This window comes from Elgaria multicarinata, chromosome 1 (assembly GCF_023053635.1).
Source record: "Elgaria multicarinata webbii isolate HBS135686 ecotype San Diego chromosome 1, rElgMul1.1.pri, whole genome shotgun sequence".
Classification (NCBI taxonomy): Eukaryota; Metazoa; Chordata; class Lepidosauria; order Squamata; family Anguidae; genus Elgaria; species Elgaria multicarinata.
In genome coordinates this window covers 25860468-25881859 of record NC_086171.1, presented here as the reverse complement: position 1 = coordinate 25881859, position 21392 = coordinate 25860468, and the positions used below count along the sequence as shown (strand labels likewise).

Below are 21392 nucleotides of genomic sequence, written 5' to 3'. Positions count from 1 at the left end.
GCTGAACATAAGAAATAACAATAAAAATGGTATTTCAGACTTCTTGACTAGTCTTTTTGGCATCCCTTGAAAATATGATACATTTCTGCCTGAAAACAGCAAATTTAATTTCACCAATTAGATAAAATTTGAAGCTATTGAACTAGCACGGTGAGAACTCTTAGTGAAACATTAACATGTATTTACAGATACCTTCTTCCAAAACAACGGGATCTTTACAAGTTTTGGGGAGTGACTTTCCAAAGAGTCTAGATGTGACCATCTCAGTGGTGCCACACAAATACATTTTAGGGTATCTGACCAGGTTCGGGGTGTTTGTGTGAATGTATATGTAAAAAGCAGCTGTTAGATATATTTACTTTTGTGAAAGCAAAACAGATAGGGGAGGAGAATCTTACTTTTACAAGAAAGGTCTTCATTCATGTCTTTGTAGACGCAGAGGAAAGGAATGCATTTCTTTCTTTGTTTCTTCTTTGATAGCTGGTAGCTTGGCAGGCTCCAAGCAAGTGGTGAAGGTTATATATCTATTTGTGGTCTCTGGGTCATGGAGCAGCTTTAAACATCTTCAGTCTTGTAAAAGTTCTGAAGTCCAGCAGATGGTGGGGCAATTTAGGACGGGATAGGGCCCTGAATATGAAAGTTGCAAATCTTCTGTTCAAATCTATTCTACAGGTGGGCAAACATTTCAAATAAGATTTTTGACGTTCTTAAGCCTGCAGAATTCTGCAGGATATATGAATTTGAGATTTTATTCAACCCAGCTTTTACACTTTAACCTCCATTAAGTGTCCCCCCCCTTTGTTTTGTTAGTAAGACTGTATTGGATTTTTTTCCTAGCACGTTAACGTTTCAGACATTTAAAGTTATGTTAGTTATTGTTGAATGGTCAGGGGGCACCTGGTGCTCTTGACTTTGTGTTTTGGGAGTGCTTCCAGACAATGCTTTTATTGTGCAATCACCCAGCCTTGTTCATGGTATTTTAGGGGAGGGGTGACAGCATCTTCCATGTGTTAGTTTCCCGTGTTTTCCAAATGTTGCTTCCATCTTCTTTTCTTTTCCTTTTTTTAAAATAGAAAATATGCTAAGGGGGAAAGATGAAATAGTGTAGAATGCCTTTTGAGAGATAGTGCTAGAGGCCCCCTGTCTGGAAGCACCCTGTTTTACAGAGGTTTTAAAGCTCACTTTGGTTTAGTATTCTAGGCTCTCCATTTTCTTGATGTATGTCTCCATTTTAGGGGCATGTATCTAGCTGAAGGGTACTATTAAACTCCATACAGCTGAAAGATAATAACTTGGCCAAGGCCACCCCATGTAACCTAAGGCTAAGCTGAGATTTGAAAACAGGTCTTTCATAATCAAAATTCAGCACTTTGGTAATTTAGAGCAAAAATGTTTAATAGTGCAACCCTATACATGTCTACTCAGAAGTAAGTGCCATTGAATTCAATGGGATGTAATCCCAGTTAAGTGGATGTAGGATTGCAGCCTAAAAGACCTAACTATATCTATTTGAAGAGAGCTAGAGCTATATCCACAGGGCTGAGAATGCAGCTGCATATTTAGGAGTGTATTTTGAAAGTGACACCATGACATAAAAATGATCAAATAGTTTTAGAAAAAAAATACCGTAGCATTGTAATTGTTAGAAGGAACATAGGTTTATGAAAAAAACAGACCCATTCCACTACTTATGAAGTGCCAAAAAAAGAGGAAATGCACACAAAATACACTTAAATTTTCAATGCAAATTTATATTTGCAAATTTAGAAATTTAATTTAAACAGAAATACAACACATCTCACCATAGTGAGGATGACTGTGATGAGGTGAGCTGTGTGTCTGCTCAGACTTCTATCCAGCTGCTGTTGATAGGCAACTTTCAAGACCCAGCTGTTCCTTCTGATGGCTTTTTATTTTTAACCAGTCTTGGACTTGGACTTCAAATAGAGGACACCTTCAAAATAGAGGACAGTACTCTGGCAGCCTTTCATATAGAGGACTGTTCTGTGTAAAAGGTAACATAGGGCCACTCTACATCCCACAGAAAGTAAGCAATCACCAGAAACTGGACCTGCATAGATCCTGTGAGTGGAGGAGCATGGAAGATCAAATACTTTAAAAATTGGATTTTGCATCTCTAGGAGTATTTATTTATTTATTGCGCGTTGTACTCTTAAAATCAGACACAATATTATACTGTCAATGCAACCATAACCAATACAGTAAAAAAGAATAACAGCTGTAGTCTTCACTGAATGTCTCTTGGAACAAATGAGTCCAAGTAAGCCTCCTATACTCAACAGAATAGCTAGATGGGTGTCTCTGTGGAGGATATTCCACAGATGTGTTGCCACCAGTTCATGCTCCCATAAACAAAGTTCTTCAAAATGGAGTATTGGCTAAAAGCTTTCCTCTGGTGATCTTAACTGGTAGTGATGGAGAGGAGGAGAGACTCATATACAAGTCTATATTAATTGTTTTGTTTACCAAGCTATCCACTGAATCTCCTCACCCAGGCAGGATCTACACTACTGCTTTAAAGCACTTTAAAGCACGTTATAACAGTTTTGACAACTGTTGGAACCCAGGACAAACTCCATATACCGTTTTCAAAACTGTTATAAAGCACTTTAAAGTGCTTTAAAGCAGTAGTGTAGATCCGGCCCAGTACTTTAATGAACAACACCAATACACATCTGAATTATGAGCACTTCTATTTTTCTTTTATGTCAGATGAAAAAAGCTTTTGTGCAGCTATTGAGTATTTTAGACCTGTACTTTATGCAGTCTTTAGATAGCTCTTTTAAATATGAACTGGAAAAGCATTCAGAGTAATAAAATGCTTTCAGAATGTTAGGACTTGGAAAAGAAGAACTCTGCTTAGTGCCTGTGCTCCAAATTTGCCATACCTTTCCTTCCATACATTAATCTATACAAAGGAGGAAATGCATGCTCACAAAAATATACAGCAATTGAAATAAATATGGAAAAGAAAACCTAAGGCAGATAAAAGATGAGGAGGAGATGGCAATAGTTGGAGAAGGTGTGTCCCATGGGTAAGACTAGAGCAAATGTACATTGCAAGGAGAAAAGCAATAGGTCTGGCAAAATCTACTCTCCCTAATGCTTATTACATATGGTAAGTAACCTGGCTCCTCTTTTAATCTTAGTAAAATGAGTTTCCAGTGAACTGAAACAAGTGTTGTGTTGTGTGTGTGTTTGTGTGTGATCTCACAAAGAACTTTGTCCTGTTTGTCCGGCCAAGTGCCTTTGTGTGTTAACAATCTCTCAAAAAATACAATAACATAAAAATCAAATTGAAAAAACACTTTAGTTGAAAGTATGTTAAAAGACTTTTGGCTTCATGTTTTCTGGATCATCAGAACTGCCTATTGCTTTTCAGGGGATGAATTTTGTATCCCCTAAGTTTGTGCCAAAACTCTTAGAGCCATATATAAACTCCAACCTTCTGGTATTTAATGATGTAAACTAATAGTTCTCAAACCGGTCTTTAGCTGAACATTTATGCCTGGTAGCATCTCTTTCCCCCCAACTCCCATCAGTCATTCCCCTGACTGTAGCACTGCCCCCTTCTCCATTCAAGACTATGGAGCAATAATGCAAGAAAGACACAGGATTTGCAGTCAGGGCAAGTGCTGATGGTGTGGCGTCACACTTCTCCCTTCCCTAGACTTTATTGTTCCTCACATCTAAATCTGACCCCTTATCAATGTTTTGCCTGTTCACACACCCGTCTCTATTCTCCATACGCACTAGCAGAACAAATGGAACTCTACTGTGTTTAAATTTTTTTATATTTTTAATGTTTACTGTTTTTAACTTTTGTAAGCCGCCCAGAGAGCTTCGGCTATGGGGTGATATATAAATATATATATAATATATATAATAAATAAATTGCATGAAGAAAGGGGAAAGACCTGCAGTTAGCAAACCAGTGTGTTTGTGCCCACTGCCTTAAACTGTGTTATTCGTAGGCCAAGTATGGCCCCCTCTCAGCTGCTTTCCTGATTGTAGATTCCTTCCTTCCTCCTTCATCAAAGACTAACGAGAGCACATCGCGTAACAGTTTGCGGTTGACTGAGAGTTTGGATGTGTTTAAGAAGGGTCTGAAAACCTTTTTTAATAGAGCGGGTTGGCTGGTTGTTCCTGAGATAAAGCATGCTGATGGTTTTTGTGGTGGCCACGACACATTTTATATGGGTTTTAAAGGTTTTATTGCTATATTCTTTTTAATTTCAGTTAAGGTCTTTTATTAGAATTATTGTATTTATTCCATTTTTCTAAACTCCCAACCTATTTTATCTCATGTACAGCGCTTCGTTCGGAAGCACTATATAAATTATTATTGTTGTTGTTCCCTTGACTTCTGTGTAGCAAGGGAAATGATCTGTAATCGTGGAAACTAATGAATGTGAGAGGGACACCCTACCCGTTTTCCAGGCTCTATTGTCCTCTAGGCAGGTTCAAAGCTTCTCATCATTCCTGGTTCCTTTCATTCCTACTGTTTCTTGCCCCTGCTACAGCAGTCCACTATTACTTCTGATGACTTCCTGCCTTTTTGTTCTGCTTCTCTCCCCCCCCCCCATCTTTCTCCAGTCTTGCCGTTATGTGTGTCAGTGGTTACATTTGTTTGATATTTATTTATTGAATTTATATCATGCCTTTCCACTAAGATGTTACTTGGCTCGAGGACCATTCTTAGTGGAAAGGCAGGATATAAATTTAACAGTCTTAGTGAAAAGGCTTGCAATATAAACATCCAATAGAACACATCAATAAAAAGGAGAGGGGAAAAGTGCTCACTGGATAAAAACATACTTCAGCAGCGCATCTACTTAGGTAATCTTCAGTACTTCAGCCCAAACCCTCCCTAAATAAACATGTCTTTGCCTGCTGATGGAAGGATAATAAAGATGGAGCTAGCCTGGCTTCCTTTGGCAGGGAGTTCCAAAGTCTAGGAGCAGCCACCAAGAAGGCCTTCTCCCATGTTCCTGCTGCATGTGCCTCTGATAATGGCGGGAGAAGAGCCTCGCTCTAAAGTAGTCTTTGTGTGAAAGTAGTCTTTCAAATAGCTTGATCTCAAGTTATGTAGAGCTTTGTAGTTCATACCAGCACGTGGAACTGTGTCCGGAAACAGGCCAGTAGCTAGAGAAGGTGTTGTAACAAGGGAGTCACACGGTCCCTATCACCAGCTCCAGTCAACAAATCTGGCCACAGCATTCAAGATCAGCTGAAGTATTCAAACACTTCTCAAAGGCAGCACCATTTAGAGCATATTACAGTAGTCTAAACAGGATGTAATTTAAGGTATGTGTCACCATGGCCCAATTAGACATCTCTAGGAAAGGATGCAGTAGATCCACTAGCTTAATTGTGGAAATATATGCCTGGCCACCAGTGAACCCCCTGAGAGATTTTACTATATTTAGCAGTATATAAATGCCACAAATAAATAAATGAATAAATAAACCTGGGCATTCAGGTTCAGGGCTGAATCCAGCAGTACACCTGAACTGCAAACCTGAGTCTTCAGGGAGAATGTAATCCCAGCCAACATAGGTTGAATCCCTGTTACCTGATCTGCCTGCCTCTGTCTTATCTGGATTAAGCTTCTATTTGTTTTCCCTCGTCCAGTCCATTACTAACACCAGGCCCTGATTTAGAATTTGAACAGCTTCCCTGGATTTAGATGAAAAGGAGATAGAAAGTTAGAAAAGAGATATAAAGTTGGGTGTTACCAACAGAAGAGTGGCACTAAATCCCAAAACTCAAGATGATCTTTCAAAGTGCTTTCATGTATATATTAAATAGCATAGGGAACAAAATGGAACCCTGAGGGACACTACAGTCACCCAACACCACTTTCTGAAACCATCCCTCCAAGAAGAAATGGAACCAGATTAAAACAGTGTCTTCAAGTCCCATTGCAGACAGGCAGTCCAGAAAGATACTATTGTCAATGGAATTGGAAGCCACTGAGAGATCCAACAGAATCAACAGGGACATACTCCCAGTTCCCAGCATAGATTGTCCACCAAGGCAACTAAAGCAGTCTCAGTCCCGTAACCAGGATTGAAGCCATATTGAAATGGAGCCAAATAATCTGCCTCATCCAGAAACCCCTGGAGCTGAGATGCCATCACATGCTCCAACACCTTGCCCAAGCATGGAATATTGGAGACTGGCTGGAAATTACAGTGGGAGGTCATGGAGTGTTAAAAAAAATAAAGATAAGATCATGGACATCTCCATGAGGCATGATGGAATCATAATCTTACCCTCTTGGTTAGTCCCCATCTCTATTAAGATTTTAATCTTAGTTTTGCTATGCTGAGGATGAAAAAGGAGTAACCTTGATTATTTGCCATTGTTATTTCCTAGGAAGGACTCACACCATTTTGTGTGTGGGGTTTTTTAAAAAAGTTTAATTGGTTTAAGGACTAGCATGAATGTAAAACCTACATGACTAGGGGGTCCAGTTTACCTTCCTGTCGTATCCTGCATTAACAACATTCACAAATAACACACAAGAGGTTTGAAGGCAATTTAAACCTCACGTGTGAAAATACCTTTAAAGAGACCATATCTGAGACCAACCCATATATTGACATTTTGTAGCATTACATTTTACAAAAATTGATTTGGCCATTGATGGGTACATTACAGTCATTTAACTAAATAAATGAGAAATTACAGATCTTAAGGTACCCATTTTTGAAAGGTGTCAAAATCCAGTGTGTCTCTGACTATTTTATTAGAGTAGACCATGAGACTCCTTACTATAAGTGCTCCTAAGAGAGAATCAAGAGAAGGCAAGCAGCCCAATCGATCCACCTTCTGACATCTCCTGTTTGTTCTGGGATAAGGGATTAGTGAGCATCTCGGCTTAATGCATCCTCTGATTGTTTGCCAATAGTTAGGTTTGATTTTATTCCAAAGAGGTATTTCCCAGTGTCCATTTTCGGCTGGAATCTATTCACTTTCGACCGTGGTGTTGGAGGACTAATTCTCTTTTTGCAGCATGTGCATTCCAGATATTGTGTTCGTCTTTTGTTCATTGAGAAGAAGTAAAGAGCACTGGGTTTAAGTAGCAATGAAATGGTAACTGAGTTTTTACCTTAACTATTTTGGATTGCACCACACATTGTTGTATTTATCATTTAATCAAATGCGAAGTTTTTTCACTGGCAAATTACATATGTAAAACAACGCACAAACGTGGGTGCCTCAAGTGTTTCCAGTCTTCAGTACAGTGTTGAAAGCAAACATTGGCTGCATCTAGATTGATACTTTTTTGGATGGGTTTCCACCATATGTTTTTATTCAAGACAATTTTTTCTTTTATGTTGTATTATAAAAAAAAAACCATGTAAAATGTTCTGTTTGAGTATAGCTACTATTCCTATCCTCTTGCTCATTAGAAGATCACAGTACAAGGAATTTGACATATTTTTGGTAAAATAGCATGTGGGAGAAGCAAGATACTAAATTGGAAAAGAAAAATGTAATCATTAATTTCTAGCATCACTCAGAAACAATTGGCTGTGATTGTTATAGGGAAATCCAGCAGCCACAGTAAAGTGAGAGCTTTTTTTAAAAAAAACATTCAAGCAAGCTAGGAACCATCAGTCTTTATTAAACTCTCTAGTATTAGACATGGTTGGAGATTTCGTCTTGACGATGGCACATTGGCGCCGTGAGCCCTCAAAGACTCATGTTTGCGCTCCTTCGCCTTATCTTCACGCGAAGGAGTGAGAGTGGGGTTTGCAGGTGAGGAGGAGCACCGGGGCACCCGCGCCTCTCGGGTCCCTTGGTCCCTTGTTTTTTTGCCTTTTCCTGGGGAGGCAGCCATTCAGCTTGTGCCTGTGCTTGTCATATCGCAGTTTTACCTTTTTGGGGCTTCTCCCCACAAGCAGAAAAAAAAGTGGCCTTGAAAAGGAAAAACAATGAAATGAACAAAAAAATAGAATTGTTTTATAGAGACTTGACTGGGAAGAAGCACTTCTGTTACTGCTACTAAATAACATACCTCAAAAATACTGTTTTGGTCACAGGAATTTGGTGGAATGAATTGGTTACGAAGCCATAATCAGCCAAAGGATTATTACTGGAGAAATTATGTTTGGGGTTCATCATTCAGAACCTTAAAGAAAGCAAAAGATCTGCTGTGAACATACAGGCTATAATTATAAATAGCCTGTGTTTTCCTTGTTCCAAAATGTCAAACTTAAGGCTTTATTGAAACCACTGTATGTACACTATGTACATGCATACTTTTGGTTTTGAATCAGGCACATGAAATAGTTCTGCCTTTAACTCATCTGTAAGGTTCTCAGGAAAATTGCTGCATGCCTGAGGGACCATGTTGCAATTAAAGTTGATCAGAATTGTAGTTCATGGCAGAAACAAAAATAGGTGGTGACATTTCAGGAGTTGCATGGAGGAAGGCACTTCAACAAACATGAAGAGAGACTGATGGGAAGAAACTGAGAAAAGCAATGCAGTCACTTCAGAGCTGAGGGTCTTGTCCTCTATCAGTTGATGTCAGTGGCAACATTCCAATACTCCCCATATCAGCTAGATTGGATCTGCAATTATGGAACGATGTTAATTTAATTAATGGTTATAGAAACAAGGAATAATTAACAGCTGTGCATCGATTATATTAAAAACAACAACCCTGTGTGGAAAAGCTCAGGGGAGGGGACTGGGGTCAGTTAGGCTGATTCTTACTGTCATGAAAACGTGTAGAATTCTGGTGTTCTTCCATACAGTATGACAACAGTTGTCATATAGTTCAGACTTGTGTATCTTCCAGTACATGTCACTTTAAATCACAGCACTGCATTGTATTTAAGAAGTGCATCTCGTGCAAGCAGTTTCCATTAATGGATAATGACATTCTCGTGTATTAAACTTATCACTTGTTAATTATCTTGTAAATTGGTTGGCAGCAGAGGGCCTCATATTTGGAGTTGAGGCATTCTCACTTTCAATGTCAAATGAGGTATTACCATATTGTGGATCGGGAGAGAAGTCTCACATAAGCAGATTGCCTGGTGGTTCTGGGAGTCTTTGGCTTTTCCAAAGTGCGTTGTTCTAAATTTAGCTTGCCATCGGCCTACAGATGGAGCTGAGGAATCAGTTGGTGGTGTCCCATGTATTGTCAATGCTCTCAAGTTCTGCTCTTTTCATCTCATCCTAGCCATTTACAGGTTGTTCTGTTGGTCTTGTCTTTTGACTCAGATCTTGTTATATAGGCAGTGCTGGGGTTGATCATAGAATCATAGAATAGCAGAGTTGGAAGGGGCCTACAAGGCCATCGAGTCCAACCCCCTGCTCAGTGCAGGAATCCACCCTAAAGCATCCCTGACAGATAGTTGTCCAGCTGCCTCTTGAAGGCCTCTAGTGTGGGAGAGCCCACAACCTCCCTAGGTAACTGGTTCCATTGTCGTACTGCTCTAACAGTCAGGAAGTTTTTCCTGATGTCCAGCTGGAATCTGGCTTCCTTTAACTTGAGCCCGTTATTCCGTGTCCTGCATTCTGGGAGATGCAGAGTTATCCTTTTTCCTTGCAGCAAACTACAATTGGAGTGTCTTTTAATGATATAGGTAAATCTGCTAAGGATGTTTTGAATTAAAGCAGATCCTGCTTTAACACTGTTGAGTTTGTCTAGCTGACCATCTAGCAACATCTTCCCTTGAAAGCTTTGCATCTTGAAATTCTATAATTCTATGAACTTTGTGCTAAATTTGTACAAACCATTTTAAAAATGGGATTCAAGTAAGAAAATGGAATGTTTTTACAAGTTATATTTAGAGGTCAGAAGGTGAGAGGTGACTGGCAAGATGCTTATTCTCTGCATTAGTCTAACACAAATACTTCCTGAGGTATAAAATGCTTTGATCTCCATAAGCATGTACCATATGTGTGCAGCTGTGATCCATGTCTCCCCACCACTGGAAGGTTAGTGAAAGGTAGTGTATAGTTCTTAAGTCTGCGTCCAATTTCTGCTTTTATATTTAGCAGTTCATAATTTTATGTAATACTGTAGCAGTATAAAATATGCACAAGGATTGAGTGATAACAGATTTTTTCTGGTTTGATTCAGTGTTGTTTGGGTGGATTCAGAATACTGAGGGCTGCAGGCTGAAAAAAAAAGTTTTTAATTAAGGCTGTGTGCACTTCAAAATACCTGAGGCCACATTAAAAGTTTGGGAGGCTTTCCGAAATCTGAGTTTCCATGTAGCTCCTTAAAGTTAAATAGTTATGCAGTTGTGTCATGGACTTGCTGCCACAAAATTGCAACAGAAACTGGGAATAACCTTTTATTGGTGGAGAGCAACGATTTTAAGTAGGCATACTGCCATGTGGTTGATCCTGTACTCTCAAAGTATTTCCACTGGGTGTGGGGAAATTAGAGTAAAACTGGGCTGTTGGTTATCAGAAAGTTGTTGACAGGCCAAAGTTTAAAACAATTCATCATAAATCGCAAACCTGAATATTTCCACCTGTAACACTACTGTAATATTTTTACTCCAAAATAAATTTAGTACTAGAAATATGCTATTGTCCCTGAGACCAGAATGCTCAGGGTGATCTTGAGAAGGAAAACAAAATTAGGAAGGCCTCCAAATGAGGAAGTGTTGTAATAACGGGTGACTTCACTTGAATGGATAAATGCATATTCCAGTCATGACAAAGAGGTTGAATTTCTTGATCCCCTGAATGATTGTGCCCTAGAACAGTTTGTCATGGAACCAAGCAGAGGGGAGGTGACCCTGGATTTAATCCTAAATGGTGTTGCACAGGACCTAATATGAGATGTAAATCTTGATGAACCAATAGGAAACAGTGACCATGGTGCTATCAGATTTCATCTTACATAAAGTCGGGAGTAAGTTGGTCAAACCTTTTTACTGCCTTCCCATTGACCAGTTCTCTGGAAACATACTTCATTGGAAAGCTCATGACACACAGATTTCATGAATAACAACCATTTCACTATAATTCAAAGTCAGGAGTTTATTTATGTCCATAAAGCTGCTTTTTTTTTTAGAATTAGTTTTTCTTTTTAACAATGTGCTATAACATTTTCTTTTTAATATAAAAATATCAAGTATAATTAAACAAACAATTCATTGTAAATAGGATCAAAACAAAATATGAACAGAAAAGAAGTCTCTGTACACCTTTATAAACACAGGTGCTGGCCAAAGTACAATGATATACCAATAATATATGGCCTGAAAACAAATCATGAAGGGATTAAGAAGAGACAGCTACAGTTAAAAGTAGCCCAGTCAAAGTTTAGTTATTGTTCAGAAAGGATGTTCTGGCCATTAGATTCAACAAAATAACTTTTAAAAGTCTCTGTACACCTTTAGTTAAATTAAACCTTTCATAAGATTTGATTTTTCTCTGTGAACTGTGTTTGCAAAGAACCAATAGGTATATATTTAAGTTGAAAATTGCGAAGGAAGTCCAATACATTTGACTTCAGAAGAAAAAAGTTCTATAAAATGAGGGAACTGGTAAAAAGAGAGATGAAATGGGGAGTCAAGAGAGTTAAATCCCTTCAAAAGGCTTGGAGGTTACTTAAAACCAGAACAATAAAAGCTCATCTAGAATGTGAATCGCAGGATAGGAAAAATAGCATCAAGTCCAAGAGGTCACTGGCATGTTAATGAGCAGTGTCAAGGAAGCAATTAGGGAAAAGAACTCTTCCCCAAATGAGGAAAGCAATGGAAAGCACAAGCTTGCACAAAGGAGATGAACTCATACAATAAGAGATGCAAAAAAACATTTTGAGGAGCAACAACAACATCAAGGCCAACAATAAAGAATTCTTTAAGTATATCAGGAGCAGGAAACCAGCTAGGGAGGCAGTTGGACCATTGGGTGGCAATGGTGTTAAAGGAGAGTACTAAAGTAGAATAAGGAGATTGCAGAGAAACTGGATGAATTCTTTTTATCTGTCTTCACTGCAGAAGATATAGGACAGATACCTTTGTTGAACTGATGTTTTCAGGAAGGGAATCTGAGGAACTGAAGCAAATGTTGGTGACAAAACATGAAGTTCTCAACCTTATTGTGAAATTGAAAGTAAACAAATCGTAAGGCCCAGATGGTATCCATCTTAAGAGTTTTCGAAGAACTCAAATATGAAATTGCTGATCTTCTAACAAAAATATGCAACATATGCCTAAGATCAGCCTCTGTATCAGAGGACTGGAAAATGGCTAAGGTAATGCCAATTTTTAAAAAGGGATCCGGGGGTCTCCGGGAAATTACAGGCCAGTTAGCTTAATGTCTGTTCTAGGTAAATTGGTTGAAAGCATTATTACAGATAAAATTAGTAAGCATGTAGAAGAACAAGCCCTGCTGAAAAAGAATCAACATAACTTCCACAAATGTAAGTCCTGTCTCACTAACCCTTTAGAGTTCTTTGAGAATGACAATAAACATGTGGACAGGGGTGATCCACTAGACATTTTTTACTTGGAATAAGAGGAGAGGTCCTCTTATGGATCAGTAACTGGTTAAAGACAAACAAGCAGAGTAGGAATAAATGATAAATTCTCCCAATGGAGGGATGCAAATAGTGGGGTCCCACAAGGATCTGTATTGGGGCCAGTGCTTTTCAGTGATCTGGAATTAGGACAGAGCAGTGAAGTGGCCAAGTTTGCTAATAATACCAAATTATTTAGGAGGGTTAAAATGAAAAGGGATTGTGAAGAGTTCCAAAAGGATCTCTCCAAACTGGGAGAAATGTCATCAAAATGGCAAATGTGGTTCAATGTAAGCAAATGTAAAGAGATGTATCTTGGGGCCAAAAAAAATTCCCAACTTCAAATATAAGCTGATGGGATCTGAGTTAGCAGTGACTGACCAAGGAAGAAATCTTGGGTTTATGGTGGACAGCTTGATGAAAATTCAACCCAGTGTGCAAACAGCAAATTCCATGTAAGGCATAATTAGGAAAGAAATTGAAAATAAAACTGCCAATATCACACTGCCCTTATACAAATCTGTAGTGCAACTACACTTGGAATACTTTGTACAGTTCTAGTCACCACACTTAAAAAGATACTATAGAGTTGGGGGGAAATGCAGTAACAGGCAACTAAAATGATCAAGGGGCTGTAGCAACTCCCTTATGAGGGAAGGTTACAACAGCTGGGCTTGTTTAGCTTGGAGAAAACACGAGTGAACCGCCCAGAGAGCTTTGACCAGGGGGAAGTATAGAAATATAATAAATGAAATGAGTAAGGGGAGACATTATAGAGGTACAAAGAATTATGCATGGTGTGGAGGAGACATTTTTCTCCCTCTCTCATAATACTAGAAACTAGGGTCACCCCACAAAGCTGGTTGGTGGGAGATTAAGGACAGATAAAAAAAAGTACTTCTTCATACACTGTATAATTAAACTATGGCATGTGCTGCCACAAGACATAGTGATGGCTACCAATCTGGATGGCTTTAAAAGCGTGTTAGACAAATTCATGAAGGATAAGGCTGTCATTGACTACTAATCACGATGGCTATGTGCTCCAGTATCAGAGGCAGTATTTCTATGTACACCAGTTGGTGAGGAACATGGCTGGAAGGGTGCTGTTGCACTCATGTCCTTCTTATGGGTTTCCCGTGGGCAGCTGATGGGTCAGTGTATGACCAGAATACTGGACTAGATGGACCCTTGATCTTGCCCAGCATGGGTCTTCATATGTTCTTATATACTGTCTGCATAACATCAAGTTTTGAGACATTTCCCAAGTGCAGTTGTCCTAAGCATTTCATGTGTTCCAAGGTGGATTTGATGCTTGACACAAGCCTGCTGCTGAAAATGGTAACCCCATGTGGAATCCCACACATACACACTCTCACACCACAATAACTTTTAGAAAGGCTTTTCCATGTTTCCTCATATATATTCATCTGCACCAGCAACAGCCAATGATGGGGAGGGGGGAGGGGGAAACGTGAAGTGATGATGTCATGGCAGAGGTAAATCTGGCTAAACATTGCATGGATAGGATGAAGAAAATGACACAGGGCTGTAATTTTTGGTGTCAGCCTTTGAGCATCACATCTATTTCCGTACTTAGGAGCACTTCATATGCTACTCAACGTTTTCCTACACAGAGCTCAATTTCCATGTGATATATTTTCTGTTAGGGCTGGACAAATTGGACATCTGTGTGCCGTCAGTAGAACATAACATGCTACAATACATATGTAAGAAAATAAACACTATTCCTAAGTGGAAAGTAATCTCCACTTAGGAAAAAGTGATGCATGGCATGGCAATAAAATCAGACTGGAAGGCTCTGACCCTGAAATCAGATTTATCTTTGTGAATAATTTTGTGGAACAAACATAAAAACAGTCACACTATGTCATACTAATGGATTATCTAGCCCAGAATCCAGTCTTTGACCAATGACAAGATCTGGATGCTTCAATCAGGACATTTAAAAAGGGTAGGCACTCCCGCTTCCAACAGTGAAAGGCATACAGACAACCTTTATGAGAAATGATCTGAACTTTCTGTCTAGCAGTCATTGATATGCTTATCTTAAATTTATCTGTTGAGTCCTTTTTGGAACTCTGCTTTTGGCCACTGTTCTTTCTGTAAATGGGCTGTTGAGAATCCAGCCCTGAAAACCTAATTCCAGAGCTGTAGAACACATGGCTATTTTAATTCATTATTGGATGTGTTTCTGTAGGCATGTTATTTTAAAGTAATTTATTTTTGGTATAATGGTTTTGGTTTGGAGCTCATTCTCATTTTTATTTTTTTATTTTTCTTGCATTTTGTTGTTATTTTTTTTAACAAGCTTCTGCTGGGTATGGCAGGCTCTACGGATGAAACTCTACAGGAAGCAGCGGCTGGTTGCATAGCAAACATCCGCAGGCTGGCTCTAGCTACAGAGAAAGCAAAGTACGGCTGAAACTCCAAACAGTTTGCACCAGGTCTTGAGAGATTTAATTTTTAATACTGCAGTATGCTAGCTCATAATCTGGTAACACTAAGCTAGAATGCCCCAGAAATATGTATTCTAAGTTATTTTTGCAGGTGATGTATATCTAATCAAAATTAATAAAACGGAAGTAAAAGTGAAACTAAACATAGAGAAGTGTGTTTTATTGTGTCAATTTTAACTTTTATGGGTGTATTTTAAAATGAACAGTATTTTCCTTGTTCCAAAGGTACACCAGTGAATATCCAAAAATGTCCTAAGTTTAACAACATGGTGTCTCCACTTCCATTTCAAATACATTTTTGTATGTCATGGGCATAATAAAGATATTTTCCCTTACTCTGTGGTTGTACTATCATTCCTGAGTGTCTTGAACAATTCTCTTCCTCCTAAACCTGTCTAATCATTCTGTCATTATGGTTTTGCTTGTTCGAGTAGTTACAAATCTCCAGAGAGGACTGCATATCTGGAACTATACAAGTACTTCAAACAGATGAAATTGTCCACATGTTTCCAAGACATTCCCAAATAAAAGAGATATTTTAATTAGATTAGAAATGCATAATGAATGCAATTAGAAGATCAAATGTTAAAACTCATAACTAGATATATTAAATTATTATAAAATAAATTAATATATGCTTCTTCATTAGAACTATTTCATCAATTCCCACTTCTGACAAAGGACATACTTGCACTACAAACTTATGCTAGGTTCTTTTATCAATTTGACTATCATGGCTCCCCCCAAAGAATCCTGGAAATTGCAATTTGCAGAGGCGGCTTAGGATTCTTGACAGCAAAATGGAAAGGAATCCCACGCTCTCCTCACAGTCCCCAAGATTCCCTGTGGAGAATGTTTATTAGCCAGTTTCCATTCTGTGGCAGATACTCCCACAGTTAGTTTTCCTATGTGGCTTCTACTGGTATAGCTCCTCTTGATAGCTTCCCTCTGTACTGTTCACAAGCCTAGTTGTATCATTTTGGCAATCTGCATTAACTTTTTTTTTTTTTTTTAATTTTTATTCATTTTCAACACTATATAAACATAGATAAACATTTCCAAAATATAACTGAAACTAACACAATAAGAAAAAAAATACATCAAATATCTGCTGCATACATATTGAATAATTGTTGAGTACAAATATCAAAAACTATTAAATATGCCTTATCACTCTACAACATCTTCATTCTTAACATAAATGTGCACCCCCCACCTCGGGATCATTCTTGAGTCCAAAATCTAATCATTTCTTCTGCTGGTGGTTTCCCACTTCCCTTAGTAAACACGAACACTAGGAACTGTTTCCAGATTCCTTCGAACTCATTTATTTTAGTTACGCCTTTTCTCCACTTAATATTACATGTCAGTTTATCATTAATGGCTATGTCCCATACTACTTTATACCATTCCTCAATAGAATATTCCCCTTGGATCTTCCAGTTCCTAGCTATCATCAATCGTGCTGCAACCAACAAACTCGATATCAGCTCTATAGTTCCTTTTCCACACTTTATATCTTCAAATAGTGACAGCAATGCTATTTTTGGTGTTTGTTCTATTTTCATTCCCACTATTTCTTCAATTTCTGAAAACACCATCTTCCATAATCTTTGTACATATTTGCATTGCCACCACATATGTAAATACGTTCCTTTTTCCCCACATCCTCTCCAACAATTTGCTGAATGTTGATCATTTATCTTATTCAATCTAACCGGGGTTAGGTACCACCTCCATAAAATTTTAAAATAATTCTCCTTTATTCTTACTGATAAACTTCTCAACACTCTTTGTTTCCATAGTCCCTCCCAGCTCTGTCGCCATATTTGTATCTTCAAATCTGATTCCCAAATCATTTTCTCTGTATTCTCTCTAAACTCCTTCTCTAACAATATTTTATATATTTCACTCATTAATCCTTTTGAAACTATACTACTTCCTTTTCCTTTCTCCTTACTTACTACTAATTCTTCAAACCTCGTCATCTTTCTGCACATTCTATTATCTTTAATCCACTTTTTATTCCATTGCTCTAATTGACCATATTCTAGCCAAGATAGCTTCTTCTCCTTTAACAAATTTTCCATATCTTCTCTTGTTTTAATATCTCTTACCCAATCCTTTAATTTTATTTTATTTTTCTCTTTTAATATTTTACATAATCTACCCTTTAGATCCTCTGGGAAATTCTTTAACATTATTATCGGTGCTAAGGGAGAGTTGCTCGGAAGCAGCTTCCCTTTAAATTTACTCCAAATTTCCCATTGAGTCCTCAGGAGTGGATTATCTATACTTCCAACCCACTTTCTTCCTCCATCTTTAAAAAAAACATTCTCCAGATTCATCTCTACCTTACTTATAATTTTTTCTTCCATCCAATATAAATCTCCTACTCCCATAATTGCTTCTACAACATGTCTTAATCTATTTGCTACGTAGTATAATTTTATGTTTGGGAGACCCATTCCCCCCTTTTTTTGGCTTAGGTACCAATTATTTTTATTCACTCTTGCTCTCTTTTCTCCATTACAATATTTATTAATAATATTTTGCCAACTTTTTATCTCGGTTTCTGATATTTTTATAGGTAACATCCTAAATACAAAATTAATTTTAGCTAATATCTTCATTTTTATCAAAGCTATTCTCCCAAACCAAGATAAATTTAATCTTTTATATTTTTCCAATTTCTCTAGTACCTCCTTCTTTAACCTCGTTAAATTTTCCCTTTCTAAATTCTCTAGATTTTTTGTAATTTTAATTCCCAAATATTTAATCTCGTTCTTAACTTTCAATTCCATTCCCTTAACTTCCCAATCCTTTTCTTCCCTCTTAGTATAGTTAAACAACATCATCTCTGATTTAGACCAATTTATTTTTAACCCTGTAATTTCCTCAAATTCCCTCAACTGATATTTAATTCTTTCTAATTTTCTTAATGGATTCTTAATGGTCAATAAAGTATCATCCGCAAACATGTTTAGCTTTATTTCCCTTACCTCTCCAATTCCTTCTAATTCTTTATCCTCCCTTAGTGCCTTCGCCAAAACTTCCATAACCATTACAAAAAGGACCGGCGAGAGAGGACATCCTTGTCTTGTTCCTCTGGCTAGTCGTATCTTTTCAGTAAGTCCGTCATTTACCACCACTACCGCCGTATTTTGGGAATATAGCTGTTCTATTACATTTTTAAATTTATTTCCAAATCCCAATTTATCTATAATACTCTTTAGTGCCTGCCAGCTCACACAATCAAAAGCTTTAAAAATATCTAATGCCATAATACCTGCCTTAATATTTGCTTTTTTTATTACATTTATTACATTTAAAACTCTACCCACTAAATTATGCATATGTCTTCCTACCACAAACCCACATTGATCTGCTCCTATATATTCTGCCAAGAATTTATTTAATCGTTTGGCCATAATAGATGTAAAAATTTTAGCATCCTGATTTATTAAAGAAATAGGTCTATAAGAATCGGGATTAGTCAAATCTTTATCTGGTTTTGGGATCAGAATTATCACTGAATGTTCCCATGATTCAGGTATCTTCTCTCCTGATAATATCCTATTATAAAGTTCCATTAATTTTGGAACTAGACAATCTTTGAAGACCTTATAATATTCTGGACCCAAACCATCTGCTCCTGGTGATTTACCCACTTTTAACTTATCAATAACCTCTTCAACTTCTCTTTGAGTTATTACTGACTCCATTAACTCCTTATATTCTGATTTTATTTCCTTCTTTATAAACCTTCCAATATACTCCTCCACCTTTTCTTGTTGAATTTCTTTACCCTTGTACAATTCCTGATAAAATTCCTGAAAAATTTTTATTTTAGCTTTCATTGCATGACAATAATTCCCTCGGCTATCTTTCAACGTTTCTATCCCATTCCTCCCTTTTTCTTTTTGTGTGAGCTTGGCAAGCAACCTCGAGTTCTTATCACTATTTTCAAAATATTCCCTTTTCATATACATTAAATTCTTTTGAATCTCTTCTATATTTAAATTTTCTAATTGTTTCTTCTTAGCTTGTATTTCCACTAATTTATATTTATCTTTACTTCGCCAATATCTTTCCTCCAAGTTTTTAATTTCTATCTCTAACTTTTCCTGTTCTGCACGTTGTTGTCTTTTTAAACTACATGTTTCTCTAATACAGATTCCTCTTGCTACAGCCTTCATGGTGTCCCAAATGACTGACCCAGCTGTTCCTCCTTTTTCATTAATTTCCCATGACTCCGACAGTTCCTTCCGAATTTTATCTACTATTTTATTGTATTTCAATATCTTTGTGTTCAACTTCCATCTATATGCCTCTTTATAATCTTTCTTAACTGTAAATTCTAAACTTAACAAGGCATGATCAGTTACTTTTATTACCCCCATTTCCATTTTACAAATCCTCGTTGCAAAGTCTTTTGAAACAAATATATGATCTATCCTGGAGTATGTATGATGAACTGGGGAAAAATATGAGAATCCAGGCCTATTCCCGTTAAGTAAGCGCCACGAATCTAAATAATCATTTTCTTTTATTAATTTATTCAATATAGTCATATTGTTTCTCTTTTCAACATTAGTGGGATTTGACCTGTCTCTTTTATTATCCATAACCATATTAAAATCCCCCGCTAATATAACATACCCCTCCTTAAATTCTTCTATTTCTTTAAACAACTTTATAAAAAACTCTCTATGCCTCTCATTTGGGGCATAAACATTAATCAAAGTATAGACCTTTCCCTCAATTTTACCTTTTAACATAAGATATCTACCCTTATCATCCTTTTTTACCTCTTCTAATGTAAACCCACTTTTTTTTGAAATCAAAGTGGCCACTCCATTTTTTTTTGATGTTCCTAATGACTTTTCATAATAGGCTAGCCACTTTAATTTTATCATATTCGAATTCTCGGAGCCTTGGTGTGTCTCTTGGATCATTATAATATCTGATCCCTCTTTATTAAGCATTTGTTCTATTCTCTTCCTTTTCACGACTGCCCCTAAACCTTTAACATTGAGTGTTGATACCTTTATCTTTTTATCCATAATCACCCTTTTGAAATCTCTTCCGATCCCTTGTGCTCAGCAGTTCAAACTTGCTTACATAAAAACACAAACTCCATACATAAAACCCCCACCCTCCTACCCCAATCCCTCCTCCCCTACCTTCCCCCCCTCCCCACCCCCCCACTCTAATCCCCCCCCCATATCCCCGTGAGTCTAGTACTCCAGCCATCTACTTTAAAGGGGGAGGGGGGAGGCAGTGCTGTGCCTGGCCGGCAGGTTTCTATATTAGCATTTTTATTTGCAATTATCTCCAAACATAATTAACAATTCTCTTACTCTCCAGATGTCCCAGCCTCATTCCCTCCCCCACCCACTCCAGCCCCATCTGCTTCCCCATCCAGACCCAGCCTCTTCAGCAAATCTTTACCTTGATCCAATGAGGTTACTCTGTGTTCCCTCCTCCCATATGTAAATCTTAAAAAAAACCGGGTAACCCCATGCATAAGAAATTTCATTCTTCATTAATGTTTCCATTATTAGTTTAAGACTACTTCTCCAATTTAATGTACGTTGAGAAAGATCATTGTAAATTTACACTGGTTTGCCTTTATATTATATCTGATTCTTAAATCTCAATTCTTTCATAATTTGCTCTTTTTTATAATAATTACCAAATTCCACCAAAATGTCTCTTGCCCCTTTGTGGTTTTGCCCCCCCACACGATGGACTCGATCCGGATCCAATCCGTCTATTGATATATCGGCATCAGCTCCTTGAACCAGTTCACGATGATTTCTCTAAGATCTTCTCCCTGCGACTCCTTTAGCTGCTTTATTCAAAAAGTAGATCTACTAGATTAATCTTCCGAGGCAATCGATCACAGTACCCATTCTTTAAATTGTATATTAGTTGATTTCTCAAAAGCCTCTTATTCCTTCTGGTCCAAGTCCGCTTTAGCCTCTATCTTTTTGATCTTATCCGAATTTTCCACCTTTTTTATCCGCTAAATACACAATTAATGTCTAAATTCACTCATATGCTGATCCATTTTTTTAAAATATAACAATGTTATTTTCAGCTATAATGGGCCTGATCTCCATCAACGAGGGAGGGTTACTACCACTTCCTCCTCCTTCAGTCATATTTTTTCTTTATTTGGTATTGTATCCAAAGGGACTGGGTCTTTATCTTCCTCCTCTTGCTCAACTCCAGGGGCTGTCCTTTCCAGGAGGGAGAGGCATGCCAAATTATGATTTGAAAGTTCCTTTTTTTTTTATAATTTGAAGGTTTCTTATTTTTTTTTCTTATTTTTTTCTTTTTTCTTTTTTTTTTTTCTTTTTCTTTTTTTGTAT

The 21392-nt window shown here is 37.5% G+C and overlaps 1 protein-coding gene across 1 annotated transcript in view; it reads left to right on the top strand.

Annotated features, from left to right (window-relative positions):
* The window catches only part of ODAD2 (outer dynein arm docking complex subunit 2), an 87015-nt gene extending 71940 nt beyond the window's left edge, over nt 1-15075 (top strand). The window contains exon 19 of the mRNA XM_063128456.1: nt 14865-15075. Coding sequence (XP_062984526.1) covers nt 14865-14978 — 114 coding nt within the window. The 3' untranslated portion in view covers nt 14979-15075. The remainder of the gene's footprint in view (nt 1-14864) is intronic.
* Nucleotides 15076-21392: the final 6317 nt, after the last annotated feature.